Here is a 17,348-nt window from a genome sequence, read left to right on the forward strand (position 1 = left end):
ATAGATCAAATCCTGATGAGGCGACAACCTGAACTCATTCCAAACGGACAGAGAATTTAATATGCTCACAATGCACCTAATTTATTTGGGGGGCTGACGCTGAATATTCCAACACAAACCCAAACATAACTTTTTATTCAAGTATTAAAATGTAAAGCACATTATTCTGAATATCAACAAAGTACCAATCAACACAATTAGAAAAGCAAAACTCAAACTTTTCTTCAACAATCGATTTGTAATGAGTGTAATCTCTCTATGATCCATCCTCCTCCTCGGTCATGTTATGCATAGAAATGTTTGCACAGTAGCTTTAGTAAACTACAATCCTGTGTCCCAAAAATAGTTCAGTTGGTCCCTTAACTAAAATACAAAAGGGGATGAAAACATAATAAGAAAGGGTATTTGATTTATGGATCCGACCGGTCAAATTAATGACAAATTTACCACTAGCCAAGCAGGTTACTGTACTTAACAAAGCACTTTGAGACACACAGCGTTATCTGTCTGAGGGTTTCTTCAGCATTTGGACTACAAGAATGTTTATGTTTAAGGAGAAGCTAATTTTATACACACTAGTTTACATATTCTCAGGAACCGTGTAGTACTTGTACCTAAAGCCAGATAGTACAGCTACAAACATAATGCTGCGAACCTATCAAATAACACCAAGATGTGCCCAAACTGCTTACCATTCATTAGTAACATCATGCTTTGATTTTTATCCAAAGTGAATATAAGAAAGGCACAACAAAATCAGTATTCCACCCACCCTAAGTCAGATCAATTGTTCCCACGTCATCGGTTTTTTTTTTTCTCCATTATTGTTTCACTGTAGGTTAGCTATTCAGATCAACATGTTTTCAAATGGGAACATTAGCAGGCAGATCTCCCAGTTTGACAGGGACGGAGGCATGGATATTTAAAGAGCAGTTGTGCCTTCGATTTGGTTTGAGTGGTCTATATGCCCTTTTACATTTGACATCGTTTTAAATCTGGTAATTAGATGAGCACATTACTAACAACGGAGGTAATGGACTCAACACCTTGGAGACATCTTGAAAAACAGAGATGCCCACCGGCAAAAAAACTAAAAACAGGCGGCAGTCCTAATACATGTAATAAAAGGTGCTGCATCGAGACAGTGTTTAACATTCTTCCGATTTAGGTAACAATGAAGGGGGGGGGAAATGGAGATCACACGCAAATGAAGAGTTCCAAGCAAATTGACATCAACTTGTAGTCACCGAGCTTTTAGCTGATGGCTGCATTAACCTGTTTGCTCCGAGCACTCTTCCACACAGAGGAAGCAAAAAACCGCGACTCCTACTCCTACTTTAAAACAGACTGCCGTACCAAAGTGCCTCTTGAGTGCTTTAGATTGCAATAACTTCAGAAAAGGAATTCTTTCGATTCAAGCAGCTCTACTCTGCCACATGATCCTTGCAACAAGTAATTAGTAACAATAAAAAAAAAGAGACGTACTCAACAGACAATTCTGGAGGAGATAATTCCCAGAATGTGTGCTTGTAAGAAACAAAGTAATCCCCAGAGTAGAAATAAACATTAATATAACATAAACTGTCCTGATAACATTAAACTTAGATTTCCTAAATAATATATAAGTATTGTGAATTCCTACTCCCCACAATGCTCTTAAATAAGTGCATCAGATTCCTATTGCCAAATGTGACAGGTAGAGGATTGTGTAATACAAGAATGCACTGCACTCAAAGTATTTTCGTCCACATGTAGCACAGGGTTAAGCCTAATTCGGAGGAAAGTGAACAAACAGAGGAACAGCTAGCGGAGTGATGTGGGCTCTGCTGCAGCATTAGACGCTCGTCTGCTGAGGGCCTCGACTTAGGCCATCCTGCGAAGGACGGACCGTCTCAGAGCACAACCTGGAGCCGAGTCATGTCCGCCGCAAGGACAAGGACACTCAGAAAGTCGCACAAAGTCCTGGAAGAGTCTGTCGTCGTCAGTCCGCTGTGATGCCTTTCTCTCTGAGCTCCTCCGTCACTCGTACCATATAGGTGGGGTCTGGGTAGCCAAAACTGTCAGGAACAATAAAAAAAGCCATCAGTGCATCTTTATGAGCTCGGACAGCGATCGCGCCATCAAGCCAAGGACATCAAGAGAAAGCATTTCTTTGCCAGGAACTGTCAGTCATGATGGGGCAAACATTTTTTCCAAAGGGGCTGTATGTGACAATGCAAATGTCTGAGTCAGTTGCTCTGGACATTTTCCAGACCTTTCCTGCCAGCTCCCTGGTGAAATGTGCAAGTGAGCCCATGAGAGAGCACAGCAGCAAAATGTCCCTAAATTTTACAGCGAGAAAGCAGGGGCGTTGGTGGCGTTTCTAACACATTTCTTTTACCATGTAAAACTGGAATAATAGAAATATATCAAATTGAAAAAGAGGTGTCACTCACGTAGAAGACAACAATGAAGAAAGACAACGAGATTTGAGAACTTTTGGTGATAAGGGCCGTTACTAGTGAGGATTTGCTATAAACAACAGTTCTTTCATTCTCAGTTCACATCTCAGAAAAAGTTGCAGAAATTATTACCAAAAGGAGAATTACAACTAAAAGCCCATACATACCAGCGGGGCCCACCCCATATTGAGGTCTTGTGGTGAATGTCATTCCAGGTGATGACATTTTGCATGCCCGTAGTCATGGAGGTACCGATGGTGAAGATAAGGCGCTGTTCGAAGGCCCGGCGCAGCAGGCCCAGCACACGGTTCCCCTCGGGGCTGTCAGGGAGGTAGGCCACACGGTCTGTTCCTGGGTACCGAACTCCAGGGTTTGGGTGTTCCGGCTGCAGGCGATAAAAGGATCGGGATAATTATTAAGGATCATTAATAACTAACCCTGTGGGTCTGTAGTTTGTGTCTTGTGTTTTAACTGTTCGCTAAATGCTTTTGTGAGTAGTGTAGCAGTTTTGTATAGCAGATCCTTCAACAAGAGCAAGAGCTACATCTGACATATTTGGAGCATACAGACCTAGCACTATGCGAGGATTCCTGATTTTATACGTAAAGGTCAGTTTGCTCATCGGGAGCAGTAATACTTATTTCATAATGCCGTGTGTGGGGAGGATATTTTGCAAGTATGAGAACTGAAACCATGTTGAATTTATCAGGTCTTCTTGGGTTTGAAAATTACACAGCTACAACAGAAAGTCTGCATACAAACTGGGCACAAGGAGTTTAAAAGGATGTTTATGTTTAACAGGTAGTATCTAAAGAAAAGATACTGATACTGGATACTTGGTTGCATTACAGGAAATGTTGGATGCTGCATTTTTGACAGAAGGTGTTAAATGTAAAAGGATGAATTGAAGGTTAGAGTGCCAATGAAGTAGCATTGAGAAAACACCATTCATTTTCACCATATAAATCTGAGCTAAACTCGAGTATTTGAGGAGTTTGTTATTAAAATGAAAATAGTAGTGACTTGACCTGTTTTAGGGTTTTACAAATATTACTTATATGAAAATATTAAACATCATCAGAAAACTGACATTTTTAGAATGTTTTCTCATCCATTGCAAGGTCTGTCAATTAATTTGAGAGAGGTAAAAGGTTCAGATGCTGTTTTGAAGTTTTGTTCACAAATAGATCAACACAAATTTACAAATAGATCAACACAGATTTACACAAAATTAAAAAGAAGAGGTAAAATCTATTCCTGTGCACATGCTCACCGCCTGTAGGCCCGGAGGGAAGCTGTAGATGATGCAGATACACCCATAGCCTTCATGGCCAGCAATCTCCAGATCCGGATCTCTCTCTACGATCATGGAACCATTGGCAGGCTGGTTCCCGATCAACTGGCCGTACACCAGTCGACACACAGGACAAGCTTTCTTCACCTTAAAGGCTTGATCCAGGCAAGAGCGACAGAACGAATGGCCGCACCTCTCCAGGGTGGTCTTCTCCACTATGTCCCCCATGCAGATTGAACAAGTATTGTTGTCCTCGGCCTCACCATGGGAAGCCAAGCCAGAGTCCGCGTCCTTCCTCTGGGTGGCCTCGTGAAGCATGGCGCAGGCCTCCTCATCAGCAGGCTTCCTGAACCTCTGCTGCTGTCTCTGGGAGCGTCGAGGCTGGGGCGGCGGAGGCTGGAGCAGGCTCCCCTCGCCGTTGGGCTCCAGAACTCCCACGCAGGGCAGCAGAACCCTCTTCCTCTTGTGTCCCCCCTCCTGTTTGCTCATCTCTTTGCGGGCACAGCGGCATAAGTCAATGAAGGCTTTCCGCGTCTCACTGGAGATGGGTCCATCCATCACCCCGGCTCCGGCAGTCCTGAAGCCATCCACCGGCTGCAGCCTCACGGCGCAGCAGCCCCCCCTCTCTCCTCGCCTAATGATGCCAGCGCTCATCCCCTGCTTGTGCTGGAAGTCAATGAGCCAGGGCCGCCCGGCCGCAGCCAGGTAATCCCACACCGCCTGTGAAACCAGCACCTCATCACTGCCCTGGCCAGCACGCACACTCATCTCATCAGAGGAAACTGCACAGAGAGAGACACACAAAAGTCATCAAACAGGTATTCACACAAACACAATTGGTGTGTTCACTTGTGTTATTGTATAATGCTGTTTTGAAATGCATTATGGGAGGTTGGGAGGTTGCTCAAACATGACCACAAGAGTGTTATTGTTTCTGCAGGGCTGTGATCGGTTTTCATTTATTTCCCATGCAGCCTATAACCTTCCAGGCAATGCAAATTAAAAAAAAACAACACACAACAAGACCCCTCTTCCAGATGTTTAGTTTGCAGTGTGTCTGTGCATGATGACAGAGTAGACCTGATGTCTCTACAGCTGTTTGCGGTGGCTGCAGCGCGTCAGTGTCAGCTGTTCAGAAATGCACACTGTAAACAAAGGGAGCTGGAGCCCCGTTATTCGCGCAAAAAACACGAAAATCCCCTATACGCAAGAGCACAGGGGTGACACTTCTTCACGTGAGGCGGTCGGGTGGTTACCTTGCGATCCCATAAATCCCTTCAATCGCGAAAAGAGCGTCCTGTGGAGGAGAGGGAGAGAGGAAGAGGAGAAGCTGAAGGGCTGGAACAGACGCTGCGATCACTGCTGCTCGGTGATAAACACGCCGAGCCTCAGCCATGCTCCGCACCAGCAGCAGCGGCGGCGTGCGAAGAAGAAGAAGGGGGATTCACAGATTTCTAGCCCAGCCTCAGCCTCGGATGCATTTCATGTCAACGCTACGATAAGAGCTTTTCTCTCGGACACCTCACCCTTTGCCGTCGCCGGTCGCTGCTGAGGACTGAGGTGCGGATTACAGCGCACGCTGCTCCATCACAGGAGGCCTCTCTCTGTCTCTCTGACGTGCTGCTGCAGTTTATCCGCGGGTAGTTGCTGTTTTCCAGTCAAGACATGATACACGAACCTACCCCCGGCTCGCGTCTCATTAGTCCTCCGGCAGCACTCCCCTGGCTGACGATACACGCCATCCGAACCCTGCCCCTCGTCCCCCGCTGCCCGCCCCAGTCTGTGTTTGCTTTCCTCGGCGCGTCCTTGGAGCTAAAAACCGGAGCCCGCCGACACAAAGCTGCCGATGTGTGACAGCTCGGCTCCGTCCAGACTCAGCTCCTGCTCCCGTCTCCTCTAACTGTCTCTCCGTGGGTCCGCGTCCTCCTCCTCCCGGCCGGAGACCAGGAGCAAACACAGCCGTCAACAAGGCGACTGGGACTTACGAGAAAATGTGACCAGGAAGTTCGTCACTGAGCTGACACGATTGGCTGCGTGTGTGTGTGTGTGTTGTGTGCGTGTGTGTGAATCATACTTTTAGTCGTGATTAACAGCTTTAACAGTCACACAGTGCTCGACACACGCCAATGCAAACAAGAGACCATCCTACACACCACGGAGAAGAGACCCACTCATTCAGTTAAGATGCAAATGAAGCTGTCTGTCACACACACTGACTGATGAGGTCATTGATAATACTCAGCTAAATAATCATAATCATAATGATAATAATAATAGTAATAATGGAATCAAAGACACATCTCACTAATAAACCCACTACTGCTTTTAATGTGTGATTATTATGTGTATTTCATATTTTGGGTTATTTGTTTTTATTTGCTCTCTGTATTTTTAAGTTGTATTTGAGCATTGATTTAAATGCCATATAAATAAAATGAATTCTTATTTTCGTTATTATTAGTATTATTATTATTAAACATATTGAAGTGTAACAACAAACATATTGTTAAATACATTGTAATCTGTCACTAAACTACACAGACAGACAGACGAGAGATAGACAGAGACGACAGAGATAGATAGATAGTAGATAGATAGATAGATAGATAGATAGATAGATAGATAGATATTATATTACATTATATTTTCCTTTATATTGCATTTTCATTTATCCTTGCTTTACTAATGTCTATTTTTTGACTGTCCTCTTTGCTGCTTTGCCCATTGTAGAACTAATAGAGGATTATCTTATCTTACTAAATCGTAGCCATCTTTCTTTTATTTCTTAGCAATCATTTAACCAACTTTCAAGTCAAATGCCCCCCAAAAAATGAATTAATCCTCAAACAAGCATATTATCAGCAAATTTTACTTTTTGCAACTTTCTGTACTTGATAAATTGCAGTGGTTTGCAGTCCAGGTTGTTGTTTCAGTTCTCTCAGGTCTGATAATTGAGAGTTGCATTCATCACATGTTAACCTCTGATCTAGAAAGTAATTTCCAATAATTGCAGTCATTCATTTATTTTTCTTTCAAGGCCAACTTAGACGTTAGGACCATGTGAAGACTAGTTTGTGCAAATGGCCCCAGGAGATCATTTAATAAATGGCAACTGTCAACTGCTTTTTCCACACAGATATTTGAAATGAGCAAACAAAACCGACAAATGCACTAGAAAATTAGCGTGGGAGCAAACAAGGTCTGATGGGCTGTACCAATAAAATACTGGAAACACACAGGAACATGGTGTGTGTAGAAACACAGTCTCCACCCTGCTGCTTTTCACTACAGGATGTGCACCTGGGTTTTACTCAAACAGGTGACAGTTGCTGCACATCACATAACAGAAGACATTTTAACTTTCTTCAACAGATCCATATATACCCACTGCTGCAATATGCTATACAATCAAATAACTAACTGTATGTCCACACTGATACATGAATGAAAACAAAAATTAGAAGAATTCCAGGAGCCTGATTCATAACAGCTTCATCATTACACCTCGTGTTTCAAAGTTTCAATAAAAAAAAAGAAGTGAAAATCTGTTTTCTTCTCTCCATTAGAAAACATTGCAGACACAAGGACATCAGGAAGGTTATAGGTCCTCTCCAGTCTGCACCACCAGTGCAGGAGGCTCCACCAGAGCTTTCACTGAAACTATGATATAATCTCTCTGCCTATTTTGTTTTTTGGTTAGATTCAGGATTTGTGACAGTTGGCCCCGGCGAACTTTAGATCGCTTTGCTGGCAGAACTGAGGCCAGCAACATCACGTAATATATTTCACATCACTTCCAAACAACAATATCTATTTGAATTTAACGAGTATGCGTCATGTAGTTTTTCATATCATCTGCTTCTTTCTTGGTCTGAACTTCTTCAGCTAACCTCTGTTGAAATCTAATATGTGATGGCCTTACTCACCAAAGCCTTCAATTTAAATAATGTTAAGACTGCTGAGGAGTTTGCAGCCTTTGTTTACACATTTTATTCCACATTCACAAGTTCATTTCAGATTATCATATTTTTTATCTTATTTTCTCCATCACTATGGCTAACTCAAACTTTAACACTAATTTGTGTCATTGTAGCCAAACCCAGAGGAAAAAGCAAACCTAAAGCTAATTCTATATTACTATTCTACAGATTTTGGACAATAAAGTCAACATCTTCATCACCAGCATCACAATGTGAAATGTTCTCATCATTTGTCGCTTAGTGAAACCAAATCAGTGACTGACTGTGGGCTCGCTAACTGTTTTCTTTTTTTTTTTCAGATGTTGTGTCAGATGAGTTTTACACGAATGTAGATCCAGCTGTGACTCAGAATATGAAGTCATATCCTGGTAAAGCTCCCATGGCTGTGATCTACGGGGCTGTTCCATTATTCATTGCATGTGGAGCTGCTCCCGGATTTGTGTCTGGCTGCATCATCACAGCCTTGTTTAACTGCTATTTAAAGGAAATATGTCCCATTATCAAACGCAATCAAGTAAACCCTTTTAGTGTGAAAGTTATCATGTAAAATTCTATCTTGGAATTTTAATTTGTTTTTAACACAAGGCTGGAACAATGGAGCGTGCAGCAAAACCAGAGCAGCTGTTCTTGTTTTCCTTCTTAATTATTAGTAGAACCGATCAAACTATTTGTTATTTGTTAGAAATTAAAGAATTAGTAATTGATCTTAGAAAGTAGATATTTTTCTGTTTGAAAAGGTACATATGTCGGATTACCAACAGTTTACAACAGTAGTGATCACGTGAACAAACCCTCTCGATAACAAATCAAGTAAATTGTGAACAAACATCAGCTCTGATTGGCTACACAGTCACTTTACTCCCCAGTACAGTATAAACACACATAATTCTGTATTTCCTCATAGTTCAATGTTTAAGGAACACATTTCCTCCAGTCATTGATTTTGTTTGCCGTTAAGCCATTTTAAGCTCTGTCAAACTGATCCTTTTTGCACAGCCAGAGTTTTAAATGACACTTGACCAACTCTATGAGTGGTATCAGTGATATCAGGGAAGTCGTTATAAGGTGAATACTATACAAGTTTTTCAATTTTAAATGGATTACAGGAAGATATTGGCCCAAGTAGAATAGCACTCAGTGGAGCGCATACCTCCTCCAAACAGTCCCTTTATAAAACCACTTTTACATTCACTAGATCTGGATTTTTTATTGAATCTGCACAAAATTGCACACACAAAAAACAGTCTGCTATTTTCATCAAAAAAACAAATTCTTCCATTAAATTTTTGAAAATTGCTCTACCTCCCAAAGGAAGGTGGTAAAAAAAATGTCCTGGATCTGTCCCCTGATGCAGATTTGCATAAAAATGTACCGGGTTCTTGTGAGTCATGTCCCACCGCTGTGCAAAATCTCATGGAAAACGGTTGAGTAGTTTTTGTGTAATCCAGCAAACTGTCAAATAAACAAACACTGTTGAAAACACAACGTCCTTGGTGGAGATACAGTAACTAGGTCTAGAGACTGGTGCTGCTACTTTGGTTTGCTTTTCAAAGAGTCTATAATATCCACAGCTGACACTAAAAATAAATACGAGGGAATGGAATAAACCCGGACCTTCCTGCAGAATGTTATCTTTCTCACCACCAGACAGGATATCCCCTTCTCGCTGTTTAATTGTAAACTCTAACCACAGCCCTTCCTATTGCCAACAAAAAATCTCTTTTATGAACTTCTCCAGCCCTGCATCTGCTGTGTGTCATTTCTCTTGTTCTTGAAAAGACAAATGTCCAGCACAAAGTGATCAAAGTTGGAAACACAGACAGGTTATTTGTCATCAGTAACCTGCAGAGCATCCATCTTTCCTCTGCACCAAGCTTTTCTAATGTGCCCTTCTCTCTGATTCACACACTGCCGCTCATGTAGAAGATTGTTCTTCTACCTAAGCTACCACCTGTGTTATTTGTGGCTCAATTCCCAGGTAACATTTCCCACTTAGCAGATGAGACTGCTCTTTCCATTTTCTCACTCACTGCCTCACAGTGGTGATACACGCAGTGGTACAGTCCAACAGCTTGAAGCTGCTCCCACAGTGACGTCAGCTGGAGAGCCTCCATGTTTTCCTCTAAAGTTACCAGTCATTTTCCATTTCATTTTCTGATGCTTGAATGCTTTGGTCCACATGAAAAAACACATGGAAAACACCAGCATCTATTAATAGCTATATTATATTAATCACATCTGGCAGGAAAAAAAAATAGAATATGGGAATTTAAGGGATTCCGAGAATAATTTGGGCTTTTTCACAATTGTAGGACATTTTATAAAGTCAATTAAACAGTTATTAAAATGAAATAATTGTTAGATGCTTTGAATGAAAATACTAGCTGGTTCCAGTCTTATACTACTCCTGTAATGAAATAAAATGCCGATAGTCCTACAGGCTCTCAGTACATTTAAAACTTGAATCAGTAAAAATAGAAGCAACTTGACAAAACAATACAGTAAGTGGCCAACAAATATTAACTATGCTTAGAGCATCAAATTATTTAAAGTACATTAAGGTTTTATTGACTCCCTATATGTGCCTGGGCCTTCCCAAGTTAATGACCAAAGGACACCATGGCCTTTTCTGCTAGAGCCTCTTGGTTGTGGACAATAAGACGTGCTGCATCCCTGGTGTCTTTTAAATCCCTTCTTAAATAGGAAAACATCAAATATTGAATATTGAATATGTTGTTGGGTTGTATCACAACCAACCTGAGATTAGGCCAATCATATTCACTTTATCTTGGTATTTTATGTTCCATGGCTTTGTTTGTAATTGGCTCCACTCGATTTGATCTAGTTGTTTTGTAACTAAATTATTATTATTATTATTATTATTATTATTATCATTATCATCATTGCTTTGAGTGCTGACCTCCTGTAAATCATTCCACCAAATGGACCTGATTAATGTTTTCCTAAGTGTTATTCATGCAAAAGTTAATCTCCAATTTGAAACTAGTTATGGCCTTAAAACTATATATTTTTTGACACCTCTACAAGTCTGGAGGAGGATGAATATAGTTGATGTACTTCAGTGGGACCATGGACATATTATAAGAACTATATATTATACATGATATAAGAAAGTCTCATGATACAGTTATGAGTGGCAGGCCATATATCTTACAAATGTTCGAAAGGGAAGTGTGATCTATCAAAGTTCCCAGACCCAGATGATGCAGTAAACCTGGGACCTGTGTTATCTTACATTCACTTTATTCCTCCTCTGATAACGTGCGTGGTTCTTTGAGTGATGAACCTGGTACAATCACATTATTACAAATGTCTTACACGTGTCTCTCCATTCACTGAAAATCTGCCTCTGATGGTTTTCTGGCTCTCGTGGTCGCGTCTCACGCACGCGGCGTGAAACCACTTCACGTCACGGGAGGACGACGAAAGCACGCGATACATGTGTCGGTGTAAACGTCAGTGAGCTAACTCGACTAACGCGGCTTCACAGATCTTTTAGCTGCAGCCTGCTAACGCTGTGAATCCATATCGTGGACCGAAGAGAGACCTCCATCCCCCGGAACGGTGAAGATGTAAGTGCTCACTGCGTGCTCGCGAACGCTCGTCGCTAACCAGCAAACACGTCTTTGCTGCAGCGTAGTGGATCCGCCTGCTAACGTTAGCCAGAGGAGCTAGCACACGAGTTAGCCTCGGCGAGTGCCGGACTAAAAAGGCACAACACGTCGTTTAAAAAAAAGAAAAAATACACCCACAGCTAAATTACCTCCAGCACATCGCAAAGTGTCACCGCCACAAGTCGACATACTCGTTTTGTTTACGTACCTTGCGTTGGCTGAGGTAACGTTGGCTAGCAGGCTAATGCCAACCAACGTGACGGGGGTAATGCTAGCAGTGGAAAAGCCCGGTGTCATGATTAGCCGGGGAAACGAAAGCTTGCGTTAGCTTTCGTTTTTACCCAGAGGTGCTCACCGGCGAGAACATGTCTTCTAACACAAGCTGTCCCACTACGAATGGATGTATATCTCCAAACCATGGCTCCCATCTGTATAACTATAGACCTCACTGCGGATGAAGCCTTGTCCCGACTCTCTAATTGCATTAATCTAATTGTTGCTGTGGTAAATGTCTACTATCTGTAATGTAGTATAGGAGGATCCACCATTTTGATTAGGGCGTATCGTGTTAAAGTGTTTTTCTCACACAACACTAGTTATTAGATCAAACAATGATGGGTGCTTAACAGGCTCTCGGGCTCTTCTTGAATGAATGAGTGAAGCGTCCCATCATCAAGCGTGACCTGAGATGAACTGCACACCCTGTGAACGTGGATCACTAGAGCAGAATATGAGCATTACACACCCAACACACACAGCCCTGCTCTGTCAGATCAGGCTGAATCGTGGATGATGTAAGATTGTCCCCATGTCACTTAGTCCCTCTCTCTCTCCTCTTTGTCATCAGGCAGCCTGCAGCAGCTAAGTGGTACGACAGACGGGACTGTGTTTTTGTAGAGTTCTGCGTGGAGGACAGCAAGGAGGTGAAGGTGCGGTTCGACAAGTCAAAAATAGATTTTTGGTAAGTAGCATTGATTACACATTAACTGACCACTTATCGGTTTCTCTGAATTATCTTAAGAATCGCCCCAGAGATATTTTGGACGTAAAAATCTGCTTTTAATCGTTTGTGTCTGACACGTTTTCCCCCACAAAACATCTCTTACCTAATCTGCAATTTTCTTTCACACACATTTACTCATTATCCTTTATTTGATATGTATATGTATATGGGTTCGTAAGTCCATTCTTTGTGTGCGGGTTCCTAGGAAGTTTCAAGTTTCCACATCACACTAGATTCATTTGCAAAAGGACTAAAATTAGGTTCCAGACTTGTGATGTCATCAAAATCATCTTGTCTTAAGCAGAGATTTAAAGTGTGCACAGATAACATTTCCCCCTTTAGCAGATGAATGTTGGTGTGAAGCTGCACATACACCTTCTTTTATGGTGTAGATCAAACATCAAAATGCAGTAAAAACAAAAAAAGATCTGTTTTTGAATGGAGACAGCCCGAGCTCCCGGGGGCAGCGTCACATCTCGCGACAAACACCATTGTAAGGCATGCTAAACATGTAGCCACGTATACATGTAGCATACCCACTTAACAGGAAGAAACTTGGCTAAAAGCTAATGAAAATCATTTTTACCTAAACCAAACACAATTTCAACACCAAGCAACTAAATGAGCATAAAGCAAAAACACACTAAAGCTGCTTTCAGACATGCACTGAACTCCGGAGAATCTCCGTACTTTCTCCGGATCTACGTTACTTCCTGCCTCTGTCTGCTGCACCCGTCTGCACCACCCCTCGCCTGAGTAATGCAGAGGATTTGTTGCTGTTGTGAATGTTTCTGTTCAGAGAACCTCTCGCTCCGTTGTGCATGTGTGAAAGGAAAACTGCAGATAAAGTTTGGCCCTAATTCTCCGGACTTTGGAGAGCGACCTGAACATACCTCTACTAACTATAACTACCACTGTAACTTTGCTCTGCTTCACAGTTAATGTTCAGATGTTGTACTATGGCTTTTTGTTAGGTGGAAAATAAATCTTTATTTGTGCTCTATCCCAGCTCCATTTACTGAATGTGTAATAGTGTATGAACAGAATTGTTGTCTTCAGTTGTTGGCAGTTGAATGTGAAATATCAGGTTTCCTTTTTCATTTCGTCTAACAGCTGTGTCGCTGGAGCAGATAAAATCAAGCACGAAAATACGTTGGACCTTTTCGCAGAGATCGACCCCAAAGTTAGTTTTTTGTCACTTGTAGTCATAGTTGTAGCTCTACCATGTGTTGTATCTGTTTTAAAACCTTCATCACACTCTTTCTGTTCCCTTCAGGGATCCAAATACAGACGCACTGGCAGGTCTGTGTTGTGTTGTTTACGAAAAGCAGAGGGTGGGAAAGCATGGCCACGACTCACCGAAGACAAGCCGAAGGTAACTTTCTGCCATTAAAAGACTTGTGGATCCACAGGTATTTGTCAACTTTCAGGTTTCGATTTGTTGCACACCAATTCTAAGTATAGAATGCCCCCTATCTGTACACCTTGTAAATGTCAGCTGGAGTAAAGTGAGTACATCCCAAATATCGCCTTACTCAAACATTTGAATCTATCATCTCTTAGTGCAACTGGCTGAGTGTGGATTTCAGTAACTGGAAAGACTGGGAAGATGACTCGGATGAGGATTTGTCGAGATATGACAAATTCTCAGAGGTAAGCACATTCAATATGCCCAGTGCGTCAAGTGTGAGTATGTCCAGATGTACTTTAGTGCTGACAAACTGATTGCTGTCTCTTATGTGGGTTTCTCTAGATGATGAACTGCATGGAAGGAGATGATCTATGTGATTTAGATGAGGTAAATAATTTTGTTACACATATATTACATTTTTTATATGGTTTGTATTATGTATTACAGTGAGCGGTGTATTTTAATCAAGTGAAATTTATGATATAAAGACGTTTAGGAAGAATTGTAATTGTTACTTCTGATTTTTGTTGCAGCAGTCTCCAGACGGTGAAGATGAATGTAAGTACTATACCAAATGAGCTGTAAGAAAATTTTTAATCGGCTGTAATACGTCAATTATTAGATTAAATTATAATACCGTTGACACACGTCACATTTTTTTTTTCTCTCTGTTCCAGAAATTCCCGACCTTGAGTAGGTGAATACGAAAGCCACGGCACTAGTAAACAAAGCAAGTTGTAAGTCTGTTGAGGAGAGAGACTGGGCACGAGTTGGCAACCACGTTGGAGAAGAAACGTCATCTCTCCTCGCTGTTTCCAAAGCGAAGCCGCTCAAGGAGTGACTAGGAGTGACTGTTGGATACAGACATGCACAGAGATCCGTAGCGACATACAGTGCTGTGCTTTGCTGTTCTGTTCTGCATGGACAATTCTGTTCAAATGAAAATGTTATTGTTAAATGACTTTAATGGGATGTGCTGATGTCTTACACCTTCTCTTTTTATTTGCGATGTCGGGTTAAGTATTGATCATTGTGATTTCTAATGAAGAAAGGAAAACAACTCAAAATGCCTATTTTCCAAAAAAAAAAAGTAGATTTTTTTAATGACAGATTTTTTCCCCCTTTAATGTTTGTATTGTAAATTGCACTTATAATGTTTGTTAATTTAAAACAAAACCTGAGTTCTGCTTGTGATGGATTTTCCAATGTATGCCAGGATCTGAAAATATTAAACAAAATCAGGTTTTCATCATATTTCAGCATTTAGAATAATAAACAGATATGCTTGTGCAACAGTTGTGTTGAGATTATGGTAGAAGAGTGTTTCAAACTTTTCATATAGCACCTGTTGAGAAGGTGAGTTTTTCAGTGTGTCAGTGTACCAAACATTGCACATTGTCACAGGTACACAAGTTAATTTTCTTCCAGAAGCATATTGCATAGAAGGCAGAAATCCTATGTAGTTACCCAAAAATTCCCAAGTAGTTAAAATAGTGTAGGTTGTAAATGTCACATACACTAGGACTAAGCTTTTGAGGCTTTTTTGTCTTTGTTTCAACCTGTGTTGAACACTTTTGAGTTTGTTTTATGCTGGGGGAGTTCAAGCATACATTTCGAATAAACTGCTTCAGATTGTTGAACACAAGGTTTCAGTATTGACCTATCACTTTTTCATTTTTCAAAAATGTATTTATTTACACAGAAGATGACAGATACAAAATATACAGTGGAGGTTGAGGAGAGAGAAGGAAAGTCCAAGGGGCTTATGTGAGCACTCCACCTCACATTTAACAAAATACTAAATTGTCAGGTAGAAAATGATTTGACAAACTGAGTGTAAACAAACTGATTATAATATGTGCAATAGCATCATATCAAGGTAAAAGATGCATGTGTGAATTTCCAAAACTAAATTAATTTGGGAAGGGATGAATATTCACTAATGTGAGAATTACCATCAGGACACTGACCTGCCCATATGTACATTGAAATATTTTTATTATAATACTCACTATGTCCATATTGGCTGTTAAATAATTACAATTCCAATGTCTCAGAAAATCTTTACTAAGATTAATCCAAGCTAATATGATGTCTCATTGGTTTGAATAACATTAGTCAAGTGGTGGAAAATAAACACTTGATTTGCCTCTAATCAGCGAGTTGAAGCCTCTAATCAGATGAACATAAGAATTCTGTCACATTGATGGAGACTTCGGACTTTGTGCTTCATCTGTTGCCAAAGAACAGAATGTCCTCGAGGCCAGTATGAAACAAGGAGGAACAGTTACAGCTGCTACTGAACGTGCGAGTTTTGCATTAAGCTGGAGCAGATGTGAAATGTCACTACGTAGCCACTGCGTAGTGCTAAAGCTTCACAGCCCTGTGATCTAACAACTCTCTAATACTTCCACGGGCCTTTCAGGGGGGAAATGGAAGCTTGATAGTCCGCCATGTGCAATCTTTCAAAACATGACAACTGCTGTATGTTAAAGGAAATATCTCCTAATATTACATCTTATCTGCTATTAAAACTAATTCAGTCAGTAAAGGCCAGAGATTATTCAAAGCCATGACAACCATAGATTATTAACGATGAAATGAATGTATATGATCTGGTGTTTCAAAGTTTCCTGAAATGAGATTGTCATGTTCTTTAATGTTTTCACCGCCGTGTGGCCAGTGCAGGCCAGAGTCTCTACTGCACTGTGAAATGTTTTGGGGCTGCATGTTGTGTAGGAGTCAGCAGTCCGAAAAAATACAATGCAAGCACCTTCTCCCCTGTAAAACCAAACTGTGGGCTTAAACACACAAAAGCTGGCTTACCACTGATGGACGGAGTCATGAGAAGGACATAACACTCGTGACAATAGCGATGCATCATCTGGCAAACTAATAAACGTTCAGGATCGGATCAACATGATCTTTTGAAGAAAAAGTGACAGTTTTAATTAGTAGCAACCGCTGCTGTCCTGATAGCGGTAGATTCTGCTCACTGCGTTTTCCCTAATTGAGGTGGAAAAAACAGCCAATCGTCAGGCTGCCGTGAGATTTAAAAATGTATGTAGGTATGTGTGAGAAGAGAAATCCAGCACACTGTCCTGTATTTGCAAAAAAAACTTTATTACGTGTAAATTGCAAGTACATGACAATGTGCGGGATTCCTCTTCTCTCACCTGCATGTGCTTTGTCTTCTAGGCACCTGTCCACTGTATTTCTGAAGGTGTGCATTGGCCCTTTCAGCGTTGTATGTATGTGTGAAGCGCAGGCAACGTCCGAACTGCATACATTCTCTGCTAAATTCTCCTAATGCTATTCCAAAGTAACTCTCTGGAGTTTCTACGGTGCGGAGGCCAAATATATATGCCTGTGTGTGTGTGTGTGTGTGTGTGTGTGTGTGTACAGAGCTACACTACACCATGGAAAAGTGAACTCAGAGATTCAACAGTGGCAACTAGACAAACAGATCATAGAAACCAGCAGAAACTGTCGGTGCCAGCGTTTTGTTTCCATGCATAAAGGAGAAAAAGCAGTGAGGTCAGCATGATCCTTTCAGAGGTGCAGCGGCCGCCCCTCTGGCTGCC

The 17,348-nt window shown here is 41.3% G+C and overlaps 2 protein-coding genes across 6 annotated transcripts; one reads left to right on the forward strand and one right to left on the reverse strand.

The window, feature by feature from the left end:
* Window positions 1–120: 120 nt before the first annotated feature.
* Window positions 121–11,895, reverse strand: dtx3 (deltex E3 ubiquitin ligase 3). Of its 4 annotated transcripts, XM_035159245.2 has the most exons (5): window positions 5,262–5,931; window positions 4,992–5,032; window positions 3,715–4,517; window positions 2,609–2,826; window positions 121–2,057 (listed from the first exon to the last, which is right to left on the reverse strand). In XM_035159245.2, the coding sequence occupies exons 2-5, from the start codon at window positions 5,002–5,004 to the stop codon at window positions 1,982–1,984; spliced, it is 1,110 nt and encodes a 369-aa protein (XP_035015136.1). In that variant the 5' UTR covers window positions 5,005–5,032; window positions 5,262–5,931; the 3' UTR covers window positions 121–1,981. The 4 variants fall into 4 exon arrangements, with proteins under 4 accessions (XP_035015136.1, XP_035015138.1, XP_035015135.1 ...); XM_035159247.2 differs by lacking the exons at window positions 4,992–5,032; window positions 5,262–5,931 and adding an exon at window positions 11,559–11,895; XM_035159244.2 differs by having other exon boundaries at window positions 4,992–5,929.
* Window positions 11,135–15,409, forward strand: ptges3a (prostaglandin E synthase 3a (cytosolic)). 2 transcript variants are annotated; one of them, XM_035159250.2, is made up of 8 exons: window positions 11,135–11,308; window positions 12,198–12,311; window positions 13,467–13,536; window positions 13,630–13,728; window positions 13,917–14,006; window positions 14,107–14,151; window positions 14,301–14,322; window positions 14,442–15,409. In XM_035159250.2, coding segments are annotated over exons 1-8 (444 nt in total). In that variant the 5' UTR covers window positions 11,135–11,306; the 3' UTR covers window positions 14,444–15,409. The 2 variants fall into 2 exon arrangements, with proteins under 2 accessions (XP_035015141.1, XP_035015140.1); XM_035159249.2 differs by having other exon boundaries at window positions 11,136–11,308; window positions 14,298–14,322.
* The last annotated feature ends 1,939 nt before the right edge of the window (window positions 15,410–17,348 follow it).

Source organism: Hippoglossus stenolepis, chromosome 6 (genome assembly GCF_022539355.2).
Source record: "Hippoglossus stenolepis isolate QCI-W04-F060 chromosome 6, HSTE1.2, whole genome shotgun sequence".
In the NCBI taxonomy this organism is placed as follows: Eukaryota; Metazoa; Chordata; class Actinopteri; order Pleuronectiformes; family Pleuronectidae; genus Hippoglossus; species Hippoglossus stenolepis.

Excerpts from the sequence above, each read along its gene's own strand:
- ptges3a (XM_035159249.2), top strand. Across the intron at positions 13,537-13,629 it reads TCGCAGAGATCGACCCCAAA|GGATCCAAATACAGACGCAC; the intron begins GTTAGTTTTTTG and ends TGTTCCCTTCAG. Across the intron at positions 13,729-13,916 it reads TCACCGAAGACAAGCCGAAG|TGCAACTGGCTGAGTGTGGA; the intron begins GTAACTTTCTGC and ends ATCATCTCTTAG.
- dtx3 (XM_035159245.2), bottom strand. Across the intron at positions 2,827-3,714 it reads TCCCTCCGGGCCTACAGGCG|CCGGAACACCCAAACCCTGG; the intron begins GTGAGCATGTGC and ends TATCGCCTGCAG. Across the intron at positions 2,058-2,608 it reads ATATGGGGTGGGCCCCGCTG|TTTTGGCTACCCAGACCCCA; the intron begins GTATGTATGGGC and ends TGTTCCTGACAG.